Source organism: Vicugna pacos, chromosome X (assembly GCF_048564905.1).
Source record: "Vicugna pacos chromosome X, VicPac4, whole genome shotgun sequence".
Taxonomy (NCBI): Eukaryota; Metazoa; Chordata; class Mammalia; order Artiodactyla; family Camelidae; genus Vicugna; species Vicugna pacos.
In genome coordinates this window covers 107,220,038-107,239,581 of record NC_133023.1, presented here as the reverse complement: position 1 = coordinate 107,239,581, position 19,544 = coordinate 107,220,038, and the positions used below count along the sequence as shown (strand labels likewise).

The window sequence follows — 19,544 nt, the reverse complement described above, 5'->3', positions numbered from 1 at the left end:
GGAGGACTGGGAGACCACTTTCAGGCCAGAGAGAGGCTGGAGTGGCCAGAAGCAGGCATAAGTTCATCTGCCAGAGCCAGCGGTTCCAGGGCAGTATCCTTCCCTGCCCCTGGATGTGCCCAGCAGGCCAGGCCTTCCCAAGGTTCCTGACGCAGAGGGGGCAGAGGCCAACACCAAAAGGAGGTTGTGCCAAGGGCCAGCACTCCAGGCTCAGGAAAACAGAAACACCACATGTCCTGCAATAGCGGTGGAGAAGACGGCCACATGAGGGCACAGTGCAGCAACCGGGCAAGCCTGCTCTTGGTAAAGCAGAAGAGACAAACTGCCATTCAGTCGGGAAATGAGAGCTGGGTTTGGGACAAGACCCATCCCAAGCTAAGGTGAAGTAGGCTCAGGAGAACAAGGCAAGGCTTCTTACTGTGGGCCCAGGAGACAAAATAGTTATTGGAAGAAGGGGAAGGGGCAGTCCACACAAACACCATGGGGCTTGAGCGAGGCACAGGGGCAGGGAAGCCAAGCCCAGGTCAAGCCTCCTTGTCCTCTGCCAGCTGAAAGGGACTCCATCGGCCAAGCCACAAGCAGCTCAGTGAAGGCCAAGCACGGGGCTCTGAGGAGGTGCTGGTGACCCAAACAGGGGGCCACCATATTTAGCACACGGGCTGCCCGAGCCTTAGAGACCCCAACGCAGCAGACGCTGAAAGGGTGTGGCCAGGTGTGTGATTCGATAAAGCTGCCCATGAAACTCGACATATCAAATTAGCCTAATTATATGTAGCACCTCTGTTTTTATAAAGTGAAATCTCTTTTGTGATTTTCCAGGATCCCTCTTGGAAAACACAAATAAAACTTGAGACCAAGGATATATCACTAAGGATTTGAGTGTGGAAGGTAAAATTAAGAGGTTGTCAGAAGCTTTGAATATTTCTTTAAATAAGATGATAGCTCAGCGAGAAACACTACTTGTCTATCTACTTTACCAAAGTGACAAAATATTTTAAAAGTAAATAGAGGAGGCAACGCAGTTATAAAGAACCTTAGTTCTTTCAAAAGTGAGACTTGGTTCTCAAGTAATTAAGGCTATAATAAAGTGAACATAAAGCAAAGAAAATTATTCTGGTAAGAAAGAACCCTTGCTTTCTAGGCAGATTACTCAAGAAGCAAAGAAAAGCTTTTTATTAACTCTTGTTAAGAGCACACCAATAATCTAAGAAACATGTCACCTTATTAACAGAGAAAACGAAATTCTAGTTTTGCATCAGTGTGCTATTTGATATTATAGCTCATTTTTAAAACCTTATAAATAAAGCCATTGAACTTTAACTACCATTGACCACAAGAAATAAAATCCCTTTTCTGAGAACCACATCCATCCAGGTTTTGTCCTACACATTCATCTTTCTCATTCTGGAACAACCGGTCATTTTACTTTCGGACAAAATTATTCTTTTTCTTTAACAAAAACGCATTCTGCATACCTTCTATACTTTATTTAGTCTAAATCTAAGGTTTATTTTTTCTCAAAGTCTAAGGTTTTCAGTTACCAAAAGATCTTGGAAAGTATCTTTAAGGCTGATGTACTACACGTGGAATATAATTACTATTGAAATAAAGTTTTGTGAGAATGAGTTCCCTTTCATTAATTTCTGAGAAGTTTGAGTATTCAATTTATAAAAGCACTTAATTATCTCTAAACCAATAATAATGGAGCTCCTTGGGGTGATTTTATAATCTCATTTGGTAATACCATCAGGGGTAGGAAATGTTACGTACACGTATGGGCACACAAAAACATGCATATAAAATAAATAAAAGTCCCGGGGAAGTAATATACAGCATGGACACTATACTTAATAATAGTGTACTATATTGTATATTTGGAAGTTGTTGAGAGAGGAGACTTTAAAAATTCTCATCACAAGGGAAAAAAAAAACTATGTGTGGCGATAGATGTTAAATAGACTTATTACGGTGGTTATTTTGCAACATATACAAATATCATTAAGTTGTACACTTGAAACTAATATATGTTTTTAGAGGTGTTTCTTAACCTCCACTTTTCTAGGATCACAGTCAGAACACGTCTTCCCATGGTATCACCCTCTGTGACAGCTCGTGATACCTGTAATGCCAGGGGGCTGAGTGGGGGCTTGTGAGAGTCCTCAGGTAAAAGTAGGTAGGGTAGGTAGACCCCTGCTTGGGGTCTGCGACTTTCTGGCAGCAGCAGGTAAGCGCTTTTGCTTGGCACAGGAACCGGAGTGATTAACCAGCCTCTCAATAGTTCCTTCTAATTAAGGAAGGTGTATTCAGGTCTGTGCTCCCCTTCCCAGACGTAGCGGGTATCTGTGCTCAAAGGGGAGTCTGCAAATGTCTTGCTTAGTAATCTTTAATTTAAAATTTGGTTTGCTTTTCATATTTTTATGAAGACTTTATCAAAAAGCCTCTTCTTCTGTGTCCCAAATAAAGCAAAAGAAATTTATTCTGTCACCAAAGTCCCACAACTTGAAAAGTGACTACAGGCTTCGGAGGCGTGCTGCTCAAAGCGTCCGTCAAGGATCCGCGGCATCAGTCATCACGCTTTCGAGAAACGCAGAATCTCAGTCCCACCCCAGCCTTCCCGACTCAGAGCTAGGCTTCTTATCGAGATCTCCCGGGGACTGTGCATGCCTTCCAGGGCACTAAACTGAGATTCACCCACGCCCTTATCCGGAGCAGCGCATTAGTGTCTCGCGGGCCCCTGGGCAAACATTGCAGCCGTCCTTTTGTGGAAGAAATCGCCTCTGGAAAAGGGCGGGAAGCAGTTTGGGTACTAGATGGGTAATGCTTGGTCGTGCAGTCGAGAGTATAATGGGAGAGTGAACTCCTTTGATAGTTTTCTACCTTTTGGTGAACCCTGCAAATTTTCATGCTTTTGTGTTTCACAGAAAGCAGCTGTATTCTTTTACCTAGAAAACAGCTTGATAAACTGGGATCTGGATTTCCTTTAGTGAGCACCCGCTAGGGCTTTACTTTTGCACTCAGCTCTGTGCAGACTGCTTGGAGTATTCAAGTAGGGACAGCGGCTGGTGACTGTCACGCCACAGATCCCGTCCAATGGGGAACAGACACGAGGAACAGGAACTGCAAGGACTGCTAGGCCTGCTACAGCACGTGGCAGGCCTGGCGGGCTTCTTCGAGCTAATCCAAGTCTGGACTCGGCCCAGCTCGGTAACGTAAGGCGCCCCCAGCTTGATTCCCACTCCCTGTCGCCCGGGGGAAGGTAGGGACAGGGGCGCAGGGCGGGGCGCGGAGTTCCCCCTTCGAGGGGGTGGTGGGTGACACGCTGCTAGGGCGCAGCTGCGAGCGGGCCGTGTGCAGTCCCGGGGGGGGGTCCTGTCACCTCACAACCTCTTCCCGCCACCAGCTCCTGGCCCAGCCTGCACCGCGGCAGCGGAGGCGACAGGCGCAGGGTGGTTGCGGTGCTCCGGCGCTCTGATCTGGAGGCATCTCCAGCAGGTATGAGTTGGGGCCCGGGGCACAGAGAGCAACCCAAACCGCATGGGATTCCTCCCAGTGATCCTCGGCATCTTGCTTGGCATCCCAGGGGCTAGGGGCTGGAAGTAGGATCGCACTGGGTCAGGCATGGCACCCCACCAGCTCCCTGCCATTTCCACACCTAACCCCGCCCAGAGCCATTGCGGTCAGGACAAGTGGCTCTGAGCCTTACCCTGGAGGGAAAGTGTCTTCAGTCCCACCCCTCTCCTGGCCTCCACCAGCTTCTACTGACCAGATGTATTCCTGCAATGGAATAGGGGGCGTTTGTGGTAGCGGGTGTGTGAAGGGGTGGGGTGACTTAGGAAGGTGGGCTTAGGTGTGTGTGCGGAGCGCAGGGGAATAAGGGTGGGAGGCTTCGGGACAGGAGTTGGACTCGGGTGTGGGCAGGGCTTGGGGCAGGGAAAGGCCTTAAAAAGAGGCCCCGACATAGCTTGGGTGGGGGCAGGGCTTCTTTAGGGATTTGTGGCGGGGTTTGAGACTTGGGCATAGGTGGAGGTAGGGCTTAGGAGGGGGATGGGACTTGGCTGGGGCAGGAATCCAGCTTCCGTGTGGGTTGTGCTCGGTGGCAGAAGTTGGGCTAGGGTGGGGGTGGGGCTTGGGGAGGGGTCGAACTTCTGTGGGGGTGGGGCTTGGGAGGGGATGGGACTTGGGAAGGGGTGGGACTTGGTAGGGGCAGAGATCGAGCTTCCATGCGGGTGGGGCTTGGCGTCAGGGGTTGGGCTCAGGGGGGTGGGGCTTGGCGTCAGGGGTTGGGCTCAGGGGAGTGGGGCTTGGGAAGGGGTGGGACTTGGCGGGGGCAGGGATGGAGCTTCCGTGGGGGTGGGGCTTGACCTCAAGGGGTTGGGCTCCGGAGGGGTGGGACTTAAGACAGAGGCTGAGCTTCAGTGAGGGCGGGACTCGGTGGCAGGGATAGGGCTTGGGGAGGGGTGGAACTTGACAGTGGGGGCAAGGTTTGAGGGCGGCGGTGGACTTGAGGGTGGGGCAGTAATCTTACTGTAAGATCCCTTCTGTTCTAATGCTGATTGCCAGTTGAGCCGTTTCTTGGCTCCTTATACCAGGGTACTTGTGGGCACCTCTGTAGACTCAGAATTGGCGCGGCCTGAGCAGGGGTGTCTGTGGCAGAATCATAGTGAAAAACTTCTACCTTGCCTTGGACAGATCCAGTGAAGCAGTACCCAGCACCCCGGGACCAGGAACTGCCTGACTGTGGTCAGAGCTAGAGGGCAAGGCGTACTGTTGAGTGTGTGGGTGGAATCCCCGCATCTGTCAGGGGGGCCCTAAGCAGCAGGTGAGCAGCTGTGAAGTGGACCTATGTTGGGAGGGGCCTCTGTAAAACTGACAAAAAGCAGGAGGGGAGGGGTGGTCTGCAGGGTAAGGTCACACCTAGGGTGAGAGTTGTCTGTTTCCTGCAGTGTGGTCCTGGAGACCCTTTTGGGGTCCCTTTTCGGCCCCTGATTCTAGTGTCTACACAATTTGAAACCATAAGCTCTTGTGTTTTTCAGCACTTGGTCCTTGCTGCCCACCCTCCAGCTCCCCTCCCCCCACAACAGCAAAAGACACTTCTTTGGTCGGAGGCTGGTGACATCACCTGTTGCTCCCTAACCTGAATCTCCTCTGTGATGGAAACTCGGGGTCCCCGCTGTTTTTCGTATCCATGGCAACACTGCCGCTTGTCACACCTTCTCCACACCCACCAGTTTCGTTGCATTGTGCAGAACTCCAGCCATCTTTCTCATTTGTCAGGCATTTTCTGAGAAAGGAGGGAACTTCACGTCTCCATCCTCTGACCTTCGCCCCAGTGAAGAGGGTAGCAGGTGCCCTGGGCCTGCAGAGCCCTGAGCCAGGGAGTGGGACAGCCTCCTGTTCACTCCTGCTTGGAGGGCTTTGGCTGTGTTCCTCGGCATCTGGCCCCACCTCTTGACTCTAGCCTTTCCACCACAGGCACCTCCAGTACACACAGCAGAGTTCTCGGACTTTGAGGAGGAACCCACAGCAAGAGGAGGTCAGCAGGGAGGGGATGAGTTGGGGGTAACTTGGCCTGAAGAGACCCCTCCACCAAATGATTGGGGAAGCCCTGAGAAGCAGGGATCCCTGTGAGCGGAAGTGGGGGAAGAGGAGGGGCTTTTTTTGGTGGGGGTGGGACGGTGGGCATTAATGATGCTCTCATCCCATTTGCGTTACAGGCTGTGGAAACCTGGGACGATTCTGCCTTCATACTTGGCCTTGGCTCAGGATTTTTTGAATCCTGGTCCAACACTGTGAGCTGATTCCTGCCCCCAGTGATAGATCGGTCCATAGAAAGTGGGAGCGATGGCCTTGTCACTGTTGGAGGATTGGTGCAAGGGGATGGACCTGGACTCCAGGAAGGCCCTGCTGATCGTGGGGATCCCTGTGGAGTGTAGTGAGGCTGAAATTAAGGAGACCTTGAAGGCAGGCTTACAGCCCTTGTGCAACTACAGGGTGCTGGGCAGAATGTTCAGAAGGGAAGACAATGCTAAGTCAGTTTTCATTGAATTAGCTGACACCATCAATTATGCTATGATGCCCAGTCAGATACTAGGAAAGGGAGGTACCTGGGAAGTGGTGGTGAAACCCCGTAGCCCGGATGATGAATTTCTCCATAGACTGAACTACTTCCTGAAAGACGAGGGCCGGAGAATGGTCGATGTGGTCAAGACCCTGGGGTACACCACCCCCACCGAGGGCATAGAGCCAGAGGGCTTGGCTCAAGTCAAGCTACCCGTTTGGCAGCCTGTGACAGAAAGCATGTGGTACCGGAAACTGAAAGTATTTTCAGGAAGCACTAGCCCCAGCCCGGGCGAAGAGAACTTTGAAGCCTGGCTGGAGCAGGTCACTGAGATGATGCAGATGTGGCAAGTGTCTGAGGCAGAGAAGAGGCGCCGTTTGGTGGAGAGCTTGCGCGGCTCTGCCCTGTCCGTCATGCGGGTGCTCCAGGCCAATGATGACGCCATGACTGTGGAGCAGTGCCTGGACGGCCTGAAGCAGATCTTCGGGAATAAAGAGGACTATAGAACCTCACAGTTTAAGTTCCTCCAGACCCTTCAGAAGTCTGGGGAGAAAATCTCGGGGTTTTTGCTGCGCTTAGAGCCCCTGCTGCAGAGAGCCGTGCGGCACAGCCCCTTGTCAGAAGCACAGACATGATTCACCTGAAACACATCCTGGCTCGGGCCTCCATGACTGCTGCCCTCCGGGGCAAGCTAGAGCTCCTGGATCAGCGAGGGTGCGCTCCCACCTTCCTGGAGTTAATGAAGCTCATTCGGGATGAAGAGGAGTCGGAGACCACCATGGCTGTGACCAAGGAGGGGCAGAAGCAAGTAGGAAGGGGCCGCAAGGCCCCGGGCAGGCACGTAGTGGCTGAGGCCACTGTCCCAACACCTCAGGTCATCCTACAGGCAGGGCCATTTAGTGAGAAGAGCACTCAGACCATCCAGAAAGGGGCTGTCCCGGCACTGAAGCGCAGGCGACTGTCCTGCTGCTACAGTACCGGGGAGGAAGGCCCCAGCCAGGGAGCGTGTCCTCAGGCCAAGAACCAACCTTCGCCAAAGCAGAGTCCTCAGCTTGCAGCAGAAGAGTCGGGAAACGGGACAGGGGCTGGGGCTATGAGCCATCCCGAGCCCTAGGAAGCTTAGGCTCAACAGATCCAGGCATCCTCTCCCCTTGCAGGCAATGGAAAATTTTTAATGAGGGAAAGGGGCAGTGCACAAAAATAGCAAGGGGCTTGAGTGGGGAAGAGGGGCAGGGCAGCCAGGCCCAGGCCGAGCCCCGTCTGCCTCCACCAGCTGGAAAGGACTCCATCCAAGCCAAAACCAGCTCAGGAAGGTACTGGCGATGCAAACAGAGGGCCGCCACATCCAGCACACAGGCTGCCCAAGCCTCAGACAGAGACCCCAGTGCAGCAGAGGCTGAAGAGGGTGCGGCCAAGGGCTCTGGCCTCGGCCCCATCTTCTGGCCACCCCCAAACACCCACCCCGTGGGCTCTCAGCTGATGATGCTGACAGGCCCCCAGGCCACGCGGGGCCTAGAGGAGCCTTACCCGGGGCCATCCCTGCCAGAAGGAGCCAGCACCGGTGAGGAAGAGCTGCGTGGCAGAGGGGCGATGCCCCGGAGAGGGGTTCGTAGGGTCCAGCCCATCTTCAGGATCATCTACACTGCTCCAGGGGAGCCCCAGGAAGGCAGCACCCTGGAGCCTCTGCGCCAGTGAGGGCAGGAGACCCAGCGGCCCCGGGGACCTAGCACCAGCCTACAGGCAGTCTCCTCCCCCTGCCCCCAAGAAGGGCTGTGGGGGCAAGGAGCACCAAGACTGTAAGGAGAAGATGCGCAGACAAGAGCTGCAGCTCAGCTTGGCAGGCAGGGCTCCTGGGTACCTGGTGGGCCAGTACCCCACAACAGGCTTTGGTGTGAGTGGGTGTGCAGGGAAACTTGTTCCAAAGCAGCAGGAGGAGGAGGAGAGGAGGAAGGGGAGGAGGAGACAGGCGGAAGTGAGGGTGGAGAAGGAGGAGGAGGTAGTGGTGGAGAAGCAGGAGGGTGGAGGATTCGTTGGTGGGAGGGAGGGGTGTTTCATTCTTGTGTTTGTGTATGGCCACTGGAGACGTGCAGAGAACAGGCAAGGCGACCTGGGACTGACCTGGCCAACCACAGCTCACCAGCTGCCAATGCCAAGGCCACCGCCAGACCCTGTCAACTCGGGCGGCAGTCCTCGGAGCACCTCTGAGAGCCCAGCCCCGGCCTTGGTGAGGGCCACCTGAAGACGTCTGCCCCCACACTGCCCTGGGAGATGTCAGGGGCCATGTCAAGGTGCCTGGGCCTCCAAGAGGGGCCCCTAGTCACCGTCCCCTGGGGCAGGCTGCTCCCTGTACTAGGAAGCCCATAGGAAGCCTGTGTCTCTGTGGCCCCATAGTGATCTCCTCACCACCCCCCACACCAGCGCCCGTTTACGTGCAGAGCCCTGAGGTGCCCGTGGACCCAGGCCGGGTGTCCCTCCTACCCGGGCCGCCACCTCTGGGCCCGGCCACGTGCCCTGAGCTCAGGGCACCAAGGCTCTGCTCGCTCTGGCCCAGTGTCGTGAGCTCCACGTTCGCTTTGTCGGAGTAGATTTAGGCCAAACGCTGCTTGTTCTTGTGGAGATGTGTGTGTGTTCTTCTCTGAGCAGTACCCCCAGCCCAGCCCGGAGACCCCAGCCCGGTCCCAGGTGACGGCGGGATGGACAGATGGACGACGCCCACCTGGTGGCCTCGGGAAGGAAGAACTGGGCCGGGGAAGGTTGGGGGCTGCGGAGGGTCCTCGGGGACCGTGCTGTGATCTGCCATCGCTGTTCCTCGTGACCCCTTGTCCTGGGCTTGGGGGAGCGTTCCCCGCCGTGTTCTGCAGTGTCCTGGACTGTCCTGTGGGGGCCAGAGGGCAGGGCCAGGCCCCAGCATGTGGGCCAGAGGGGGAGGGGTGCCCTGGGGGCAGCGGTCATTGCTGGGGTCCACCGTCCTGGCCAGAGGCTGACCGTGGGGCCCTCAGGAAGGGAGACTATGTGGGGAGGGCCGCAGCACGGTGGGGGGCAGCTGAGACACCTGGTGAGGGACCCTGGGAGGAGGAGGGGGCTGAGATCTGTGGGCTTTAGTGGCCGTTAGAAGTTCCTGCCTGTGTGGTCATTCCCTCTTTTCGGTAGTTTCAGTCAATGTTTCTCTTTAATAAATTTCGTTGAAAGTTTCAGCTGAGTCTGGCCTCTGCTGTGGGCATTTGAAGGAAGGGTCTACTGGGGATGGGGGTAGGGGGAGGTGACAGTGGCCTGGGACCTCGAGTCAGCACTGGAGTATGGTTAGAGCAGGGTCCAAGGGGGTCTGTGTGGTCCCCTGGGCTGGATGGAGCCAGGTGACAGGACTTGTGGGCACGGCCAGTGGCTGGCTGGGTCCCAGGAAACTGGGGGAGCCCCCAGGAATAAGTGGTTGCACGTTGGATGGGGGAGGGGGGCCGCAGGCAGGACCCGAAGCCACAGGATCCCTGGTAGCACTGTGTGTTTTCAGGGCATCCAGATCCTTCAGGGAGGTCACGTGTGCAGTCCCAAGGACCAGCCGGCCACAGAAGGGTCCAGGCGTGAGGTCAGAAGCCCCTGCCAGGACCTCAGTGCAGGACTCCGGGGTGAGGGGGTTTGTCCACCATTACTGTGACCAGTGTCCCCTGCCAGCCGACAGTGGCTGGGGTTGGTGTAGGCACTGAGAGACTTTTGGTGACCTGGGGGTGTGTGATGGCCGATGGAAGGAGGGCGAGCCAGCAGGAGTTCCACAGCCCTCATGCCCTGGGTGGGGGTGGGGAAAGGCAGGGGAGGTGTCCTCCTCTTAAATTCCAGGGCAAAGCAGCCCCCAGAAGGGCAGGGGCGCCTCCTCTCTGTCCCACTCCCCTGCACAGTCCTGTGTCCTGGGAGCAGGCAGGAGATGGAGGGCTGTAAGTAGTGGGCTGTAGGCAGGGCCTGGAGATGGCCCCTTCCTGTCCAGAGGCTGACTCTGGGCCCTGAGAGCCCTCAGTGCCACCTGAGGGGGGCATCGGCCAGGGTGGAAGGCACTGCTGATCTGGGAGACCCCCTATCTGAGCACTGTGGCTGGAAGGGCAGCTCTCAGAGGGGCCTGTAATCGGGAGTGAGGAGCCAGGAACCGTCCTTCTCAACCCTCCTTGGTACTGCCTTCTCACCCCAGGGGACGGGTGAGCCCAGTGCAAATTCAGGGGTGCCCTCCAACTGCCTTTGAACTGACTCAGTCTCTGGGAGACAGAAGGAGTGATTGGGCCTCTCCCTGTCCAATGTGTGCCTATGTGCAAGGAGGGGAAGGACGTTGCCTTTGATCCAGAAATGGTGAGGGGCCCTCGGGTGCTCTCTCAGTCTGTGTCCAGAGGGTTCCTCCAGACATTCTGAAAGGACAAAGCCTGTGACTTCCCAGCTTGCAGATGAAGGACACAGCCCTCAAAGCAGCTGATGAGTCAAGATGAGGGTCTTTCAGGGAGCTGAGGCCAGGGCCTGTGGCCTCCTGATTAGTCTACAGAAATTCTGCATCTGGGGAGATCTGGGCCATGTTGAGAGAGCTGCAGACATGGAGGTGTCACTGGAGACGCTGGGCACACGGGCAATGGAGGGAGGGGTGCAGGGAAGTGTCAGGAAGGAGTTCAGGATGGACGTACCTGTCGTCTCCTTGGCCCAGTGGGGTTGGTTGATCCTCCACCAACATCCTGCTCTGTTGTCTGCTGTTCTAGGCTCTCTCCTGCTCCGAGTTTGACCTGGCAGCACCTAAACTGGTCCTTCACCAGACGCTGAGGAATTTTGGGTTTAACGACTCAGGGTCTAGGACCAGGCAGCATCTCAGGGTAGGAGTAGCTCCACCATGGATGGCCTTGGCAGCATTTGCTTCCCTGGGTGAGATGTAAGCACTGTGGAATCCCCTCCTCATCCATTCCAGTGTGATATATTTCGAGATGGAGCCCTTGGGAAGTAAAAGGTGTAGATGAGGTCATGAGGGAAGGGCCCTCAGTATGGGATCAGTGCTCTTATACAAAATGACACTAGAGAGCTTGCTTCCCCTCTGTCTCCCTCTGCCATGTGAGGGCACAGGGAGAAGGCAGCCATCCATGAGTCAGGTAGAGAGCTCACACCAGGAACCAACCATGCTGGCATCTTGATCTCTGGCTTCACAGTCTCCAAAACTATGAGAAATAGATGTGTAAGGCTTCAGCCACACACAATATGGTATTCTGTTATGCACCCTGAGTGGACTAATAAAGGAAGCTTTGAGTTTTGATCACCTAGGTAAGCTGATTCATCCGTGAATGTGTCCAGGGGCCAGTTTCAAAGAAGACTTCCCATTAAAATCTTAATGTAAATATCAAGTGTTTTCAAAAACCCTCTCTCTAACTTAAGGGTAATATCACAAGAATTGGTACATTATGGGCCAAATCAGACTCGACTCACCACTCCCTTGGAAAACACATGGAGAACATGTTGAAGACATCCAATAGGATGACCAAATATCTAAAAGTCATGTTCAATTTTGAAGAGATTTTAGCCATCGGAGATGTTCCAGGGAGAGGGACAATCTTTCAGGGGACTTTTGCAAGGAGTAGGAATTCTGTTAGGGGAGACAGGTGACTCTCGGCAATTCTACTGGGGGCAGGCTGCAGACTTCAGAAGGGGCAGCATTGATGAGCAAGCCAGCAGGTCAAGTTCCAGAGCTGGACAGGAGGGCACACAAGGGAAGACGAGGGTAAGGATGCTGTCAGGCAAAAAGGTGCTGGGACTGGGCAGAAATGCTGGGACCTCTGTTCTCAAGGATCCTGGGACTCAGGAAGGATGAGCCCAGATTAATAAAGCTCACAGACAATACTGAAGTTGTGTTTGATTCTCGTCACCTTCCATCCTTAAGCCTGCTTTTAGATCTGGGCCTCAGGATCCTTTTGCTTACCTGAGAGACACCATGAGGACACTGAGGAGAGAAGTGGACTCTGGGCCAGGAGGTGGGCCACAGGCTGGAATGGGTGGGCACAGTGTGGGTTCTAGATGAATTCAGACCAGGGATCCCAGCCCCAACCCGTCACTTACTAGCACATGATCCTGGGACCTCAGGTTCTTCATCTCTGAAGTGGGCGGGTGTGAGGAGGCCCATCCCGCAGGACTGCAGGGGTGCGTGCGATGTGCGCCAAGCACCTCGCGCGGGGCGCCCTGCTTGTTGGAACCGCGATGATTGGCAGTTGCTTCTGATTTTCTTTGCCCCAGACCCTTCCACTCCCTCCTCTGGGACTTGGCTGGTTTGGTTTGTTATGCAGGTCATGTTAGAGAACACGCAGCTCAGTAGGATGTGGAAGAGCTAATCAGCCAAAAAGCATGTCTCCTAAATGGTACTAAGTAAATTCCCCCGATTAGAGGTTAGGCTACACTGAGGGGTGGGGGAGGGTTCCCAGCTGGACTCAACACCGAGCTCCTAGCAAGGGACTCAAGGAACAACCTTTGCCCCCTCCCAGCCACCCTTCCATCTGAACTGTGGCTTTCCTTCATTTCATGCCCACCAAAAATCTAGTCCTTGAGGACAATTGCCAACATTACAATCAAGGTAATTAAAACTTAATCACGCTTGGCTCATTAGTCAGCTCCCGAAGACCAGGGAAAGGAGAGCTTGACCACTGACTTCAGGGCACCACTTCAAGGGTGAGTGACTGTATTTCTGCAGAACTCTTCACAGAGGATCAGCATGAAATACTTACTACCTGATTGTGGTCAAGTGAAATGCAATAAACCCAGAACACCTTCCTTCCTGCTCCAGGAAGAGAAGTCTCTCTGGATTACACTTGATCCAAATGGACGTCTCAGAGCAATGTCCCAATTCAGTCTTCTCTCAAACCGAAAACAGGCCTTCCTCAAGTCTGCTCGCTGCCACCACCCAGAATCATTAACGTCACCTCCCACAAAAGCAAGCTCAGTTTCCAAAACTCCCAGCCGCCCTGGTGCTGGGCACTTACACTTGGGTGCTCTCTCCCGGACCCCCACCCCCTCGCCCTATTTTTCCTTGCCCTATGGGACTCAGGAGACATGTCACCAACTTCCCGATGTGACTGCGGCTCCTAGACTATCCTAGGTGTGGGCTGTCCTGCTTTTCCGAGTGTCCCCACTGCTAACACCGAGCCCTCCAGAGAGCAGAGGCTCGGTGTACGTCTGCGGATGAACTGAGAAGGTGAGCAGGGATCCTATTGATTCAGGTTGCCTTTCTCCTCCTTTCTTAACTGAGCCAGACAAATCCAGGTTATACACACATAATTATAATTTTATAGACTGACAGAAGAAAAGGGATAAGGAGCCAATAATTAACTATCTTTCACTTTTACTTCTCTCTCTCTTGACCCCACCGATTTTAGTGCTGATCACTCTCACATTTCCAAGTAAATTTCTATTCCAGTGCGGTGTTATCTACTTTGGCATCGCGAAGTATGATGGAAGCTTTCCCAATTTGTTTTACAAAATAGCAAAACTCAGTCTTGAGCTGCATAAGTACCAATACATGCATAATCAATATCATTCACAAACTAAGATAATGAAGCTTATTAAATATTATTATTAATATACAGAAATCTGTTGCATCTTATACACTAACAAAGGAGCATCAGAAAGAGAAATTAAGGAAACAATCCCATTTACCATCACATCAAAGAGAATAAAAAAAATCTAGTACTAAAGCTAGCTAAGGAGACCAAAGACCTGTACTCCAATAACTACAAGACACTGATGTGAGAAGCTGAAGATGACACCAACAGATGGAAAGATACACCGTGTTCTTGGATTGGAAGAATCAGTGTTGTTGACCATACAACCCAGTGACCGTACTACCCAGGCAATCTACAGATTCAAAGCAATCCCTGTCAAAATAACAATGGCATTTTTCTCAGAACCAGAACCAATAACTTAAAAAAGTGTACGGAAAAAGAAAAGAACCCCAATAGCTAAAACAATCTTGAGAATGAAGAACAGAGCGGGAGGAATCATGCTCCCTGACTTTAGACTATACTACAGAGCTGTAGTAATCAAAACAGTGCGGCACTGGCCCCCAAACAGACACACAAATCAATGGAACAGGATAAAGAGGCGAGAAGAAAACCCGCACACTTACCGTCAATTAATCTACGACAAAGGGAGCAAGGATATTGAATGGAGAAAAGACAGTCTCTTCAATAAGTGGTTCTGGGAAAACTGGACAGCTACCTGTCAAAGAACGAACTTAGAACATTCTCTAACACCATACACAAAAATAAACTCAAGATAGATTAAAGATCTACATTCAAGACTGGATACTATAATACTCCTAGAGGAAAACATAGGCAGAACCCTCTCTGACGTAAATTACAACAATAACGTTTTCGATCCATCTCCTAAAACAAAGGAGATAAAAGGAAAAATAAACAGCGGGGACCTAATTATACTTAAAAGCTTCTGCACAGCAAAGGAATCCACTGACTAAATAAAAAAAACAACCTACAGAAGGGGAGAAAATATTTGCAAATGATGCAACTGACAAGGGAGCAATAACCACCATATATAAACAGCTCATACAATTCAACATCAAAAAGACAAATGACCCAACTAAAACCGGGCAGAACAACAGAATAGACATCTGTCCAAAGAGGAAATGCAGGTGGCCAGCAGGCACGTGAAAAGATGCTCAGTGTAACTAATCATCAGGGAAATGCAAATCAAAACCACAATGAGATATCACCTCATACCTGTCAGAATGGCTACCTTCAAAAAGAACGCAAAGAGCAAATGTTGGCGAAGATGTGGAGAAAAGGGATCCCTCCTACACTGTTGGTGCGGATGTAAATTGGTATGGCCATTGTGGAAAACAGTATGCCGTTTCTCAAGAAACTAAAAACAGAAACACCAAGTGACCCAGCAATTCCATTCCTGGGTATATATCTCAAAAAAAAAAAAGATACTAATTTGAAAAGATACACGCACCCAATATTCATAGCAGCATTATCTACAATTGCCAAGATGTGGAAGGAACCTAAATGTCCATCAGCAGATGAATGGATACACACACACACACACACACACACACACACACACACACAGATACGGAATACTAGTCAGTCATAAAAAACAAAATTTTGCCGTTTGCAGCAACATGGATGGACTTGGAGGACATTATGCTAAGTGAAATAAATCAGACAGAGAAAGACAAATACTGTATGATATCAGTTTATACGTGGACTCTAAAAAATACAACAAACTAGTGACTATAACAAAGAAGCAGACTCATAGAGAACAAACTAGTGATTACCAGGGGGGAGAGGGGAGGGGCAATATAGGGGTGAGGGAGCGGGAGGTCCAAACTATTGGGTGTAAGCAAGGTTCAAGAACGTATTGCACAACAAGGGGTATATAACCAATATTTTCTCAGAACTGTAAATGAAATGTAATCTTTAAAAAAACTGTATAATAAAATAAAGTATATTGATATTTATTAAAACGAATAACATCTGAAGCATCACTAAGGGAAATGAAGATGAATTTCCATATCATTGTAGAGAACAGGAGCCCAGAGATGCTGTACACCGTGTTCCCCCCACCGGCCCGGGCCCTCACTACCTAAAAGGCTGACTGCTTGCTCTTCAGACACACAGTGAAGAGTCAGCCTCACTTCCTGCCCGGCGGGAGAAGCTGCCGGACAGGGGCCTAGAAGGAGCCCAGCTGCAAGTCTGCCTCAGGCCCCCTCTTCCTCATCACTCACTCGCTCTTCAGACAGGGATGGGAAAGAACTGGGACCCCTTCTATTCACCCTGAGGAAATGTTCCAGGACTTGCCGCTTGCTGGTCTCCGTGTAGGCCCGGGGACCCCACAGGAACTCGTAGCGAGCGGGATCGCTGTTGGCCACCTGCCGGTACTCCACGTACCCCTCCTGCACCCACACGTTGGTGATGAGTTCCCTGGGCTCCCCGTAGATGAAGTGCTCCCTCCCAGCACACAGCCCCATCTTGCTAAGTGCTCGCCAGACTGCCTCCTCAGGAGCAAAGTCGCCCTCCAGGACAATCACACCCAGAAGAATCACCAGGAGGCCAGTGTTGGGCATGCTCTGCCCGTCGTCCTGCATGCCATCGTAGGTGAGGCCCAGGGTGGGGACCAGGACATACAAGTGCTCCCTGGGGTCCACCTCCTTCACATCCACCCCAAAGACCAGCTGCAGACACTCAGAGGCTTGGCTCAAGACCACAGGGAACTGGTCCTGGTCATCTCTGAGGACCGCATTCAGCATTTCCTCTTTTGAGGTCGGCTGCTTTGTGCGGTACTTGTGGAGCAGGAAGCCCATCAGTTCAGCCATCATCAAATGTAATGCATCTTGGAGCCGGGACTCGGCATCTGCCGGGTCCTGCCCGGAGCTGGGCCCCTCCTCACCTTGGCTTCTGAGGCCATTGTCTTCCGACTGGCTCCATGGAGGGGCTGCCACGGCTGTGGGGGAGGGGCAGACACCCTGAGGGCTCTGCGTGGGACTGGGTGTCCCAGAATCAGCCGCCTCCTCGCCAGTGCCCAGGAACAGGACTGAGTAGGAAGACGACGAGGAGGAGGAGGAGGGAGACAACGGGGATGCGCCGCCCTCTTCCTCCTCCTCGTCCTCCTCCTCCTCGTCCTCCTCCTCCTCCTCCACCCAAATGTCCTGCTCATCCATGGAATCCTCAGCCTCTCTTGGGTCCTGAAAGTCGGCTTCAGTGTGGTGGAGGTCACGCATCTGAACGGGAGGCACGGTGAGTGGTGTCGGGCAGCTGAGAGGAGCGAGGCCAGGGGTGACAGATGGGGACCCACGGGCCTGGGGAAGAAAGGGAGTGTCAGCGGCCCGGGCTGAGAAACCCACCCTGGGGGGCTCTGACAAAGGCCACTTACAGGTCTCCTCTCCAGGGGTGCCCTCGGCCTCACAGGGGCTCTCCTCCTGGTGGACGGTCGTCTGTGAACCTGACGGGGAAAGTGAGGCGGCTCCTCAGGGTGCAGCCGGCACAGCCCGAGGCTTTGGGGGCGACAGGGGGTGGGTGGAGTGGACGTTGGCGTCGTGGGGTCCCCTCTGTTCCAGGAGCCCCCGGGCACACACTCAGGGCCCACACCTCACCTCCAGTCCTGGCACTGCCGGCCTCCTGTGCTCTGTGACCCGAGGACACGTGTCTCAGACCTAGGCCTTCACCTCCCTGTGTCTGGAGCCCCTGGGAGAGAAAGGAGGGGAGACCTGGGGTCTACACTGTGGCACAGCCCTGGACCCGCGTGCTGGCAGGAGGCCTGGGCTCTGGCAGGTTCCCACTCTTCTAGGGTGGGAGGTCCTCTCCGCGCTAACTCAGGGTCCTCACCGTGACTCCAAGCGGGACCTGGGATTCTGCGCTCCAACCACCTGAGGGCCCCATCCTGATAGTAAGTCCCCGGTCTCTCTGAGCCCTGGATGCGGAAGTCAGGACACACCACGTGTGCTCATCCCGCCTGGGGGCCTCCCAGGGCTGACAGCAGGGGCAGGATCGGTTGCGTCCCCTCTGTTCTGGGGTTTCTGGTCCCCTCACTCCTCCCTCAGGGTCCTCCCCTTGACTCCTGGCAGGAGCTGAGATTCCCCCCTCAGCCCACCTGAGGCCCCGCCCGTCATTCCGGGACGCCAGTCCTTCCGAGACCCGCATTTCAGGAACTGCTGCCCGAGGTCCTCCCGCCCCATGGTCTCCCAGGACTGGCTCTGTTCTGGGGTCCAGGGTCCCTGAATGCTAACTCGCGGTCGGCACCTTCACTCCCAGGCGGCCCTGAGATTCTCTCCTCCGCAGACCTGAGGACCCGCCCTTTCACTATGTCCCCAGTCTGTCTGAGACTCCGATGCGGAAGTCAGGACAAACCACGTGGGCCTGTCCTCCCCTCGGGCCGCCGGACGGCTGAAAGCAAGGGCGCCTTTCTGTGGGGTGGCCACTTTTCTGGGTTCAGGGGCCCCTCCTTCCTCCTTCAGGGTCCTCACTTTGACTCAGGCGGCATGTAGCCTCCCCTTGGAACCCCCGAGGCCCCGCCCCTCATCCCAGGACCCCAGTCCCTCTGAGGCCCGGATGGCAGGAAATGCCGCCGGTGCTCACCCTGCCCCAAGGCCTCCAAGCCCCAACACTGTCCCGGGGTGCAGGAATCCTCCGTTCTCCCTCGGGGTCCTCACTTTGACTCAGGCGGCATGTAGCCTCCCCTTGGAACCCCCGAAGCCACGCCCCTCATCCCAGGACCCCAGTCCCTCCGAGACCCGGATGGCAGGAAATGCCGCCTGTGCTTGTTCCGACCTGTGGCCTCCCAGGACCGACTGTGTTTTGGGGTCCAGGGTCCTCACTGCTCGCTCACAGTCATCAGCTTCACTCCCAGTGGGACCTTGGATTCTCTCCTCTGCAGATCTGAGGGTCCCCCCACCCCCCATCTCACACTAAGTCCCCGGTCTCTCTGAGACCAGGGTGCCGCAGTCAGGACACGACACGTGGGCCCGTCCTGCCCTCGGGCCTCCGGACAGCTGCTAGCAAGGTTCCCTGTCTGTGGGATGGCCTCTTTCCCGGGTTCGGGGAGCCCTCAGTTCTCCCTCACGGTCGTCACTTAGGCGTCATGTCGTCTAGCCTCTGGCCACCCGAGGCCCCGCCCCTCACCCCAGGACCCCAGTCCCTCTGAGGCCCGGATGGCAGGAAATGCCGCCGGTGCTCACCCTGCCCCAAGGCCTCCAAGCCCCAACACTGTCCCGGGGTGCAGGAATCCTCCGTTCTCCCTCGGGGTCCTCACCATGACTCAGGCGGCATGTGGTCTCCCCTCCGGCCACCCCAATCGCGGCCCCTCATCCCAGGACCCCAGTCCCTCTGAGGCCCGGATGGCAGGAAATGCCGCCGGTGCTCACCCTGCCCCAAGGCCTCCAAGCCCCAACACTGTCCCGGGGTGCAGGAATCCTCCGTTCTCCCTCGGGGTCCTCACTTTCACTCAGGCAGCATGTAGCCTCCCCTTGGAACCCCTGAAGCCCCGCCCCTCATCCCAGGACCCCAGTCCCTCTGAGGCCCGGATGGCAGGAAATGCCGCCGGTGCTCACCCTGTCCCAAGGCCTCCAAGCCCCAACACTGTCCCGGGGTGCAGGAATCCTCCGTTCTCCCTCGGGGTCCTCACTTTGACTCAGGCAGCATGTAGCCTCCCCTTGGAACCCCTGAAGCCCCGCCCCTCATCCCAGGACCCCAGTCCCTCTGAGGCCCGGATGGCAGGAAATGCCGCCGGTGCTCACCCTGCCCCAAGGCCTCCAAGCCCCAACACTGTCCCGGGGTGCAGGAATCCTCCGTTCTCCCTCGGGGTCCTCACCATGACTCAGGCGGCATGTAGCCTCCCCTTGGAACCCCCGAAGCCCCGCCCCTCATCCCAGGACCCCAATCCCTCTGAGGCCCGGATGGCAAGAAATGCCGCCAGTGCTCACCCTGCCCCAAGGCCTCCGAGGCCCAACACTGTCCCAGGGTGCAGGAATCCTCCGTTCTCC

The 19,544-nt window shown here is 54.6% G+C and overlaps 2 protein-coding genes across 3 annotated transcripts; one reads left to right on the top strand and one right to left on the bottom strand.

Annotated features, from left to right (window-relative positions):
• The first annotated feature begins 2,076 nt into the window (after positions 1 to 2,076).
• Positions 2,077 to 9,252, top strand: LOC140691992 (paraneoplastic antigen-like protein 5). The gene is given in 6 exon segments (XM_072956599.1): positions 2,077 to 3,209; positions 3,401 to 3,492; positions 4,690 to 4,819; positions 5,473 to 5,533; positions 5,715 to 6,676; positions 6,679 to 9,252. Coding segments are annotated over 2 exon segments (1,329 nt in total). The 5' UTR covers positions 2,077 to 3,209; positions 3,401 to 3,492; positions 4,690 to 4,819; positions 5,473 to 5,533; positions 5,715 to 5,841; the 3' UTR covers positions 7,173 to 9,252.
• Positions 9,253 to 15,605: 6,353 nt separating this feature from the next.
• Positions 15,606 to 19,165, bottom strand: LOC102536081 (melanoma-associated antigen 8-like). Of its 2 annotated transcripts, none has more exons than XM_072956152.1 (4): positions 19,113 to 19,165; positions 17,160 to 17,250; positions 16,940 to 17,008; positions 15,606 to 16,865 (listed from the first exon to the last, which is right to left on the bottom strand). In XM_072956152.1, the coding sequence occupies exon 4, from the start codon at positions 16,785 to 16,787 to the stop codon at positions 15,768 to 15,770; it is 1,020 nt and encodes a 339-aa protein (XP_072812253.1). In that variant the 5' UTR covers positions 16,788 to 16,865; positions 16,940 to 17,008; positions 17,160 to 17,250; positions 19,113 to 19,165; the 3' UTR covers positions 15,606 to 15,767. The 2 variants fall into 2 exon arrangements, with proteins under 2 accessions (XP_072812253.1, XP_072812252.1); XM_072956151.1 differs by lacking the exon at positions 19,113 to 19,165 and adding an exon at positions 18,142 to 18,543.
• Between the last annotated feature and the right edge of the window lie 379 nt (positions 19,166 to 19,544).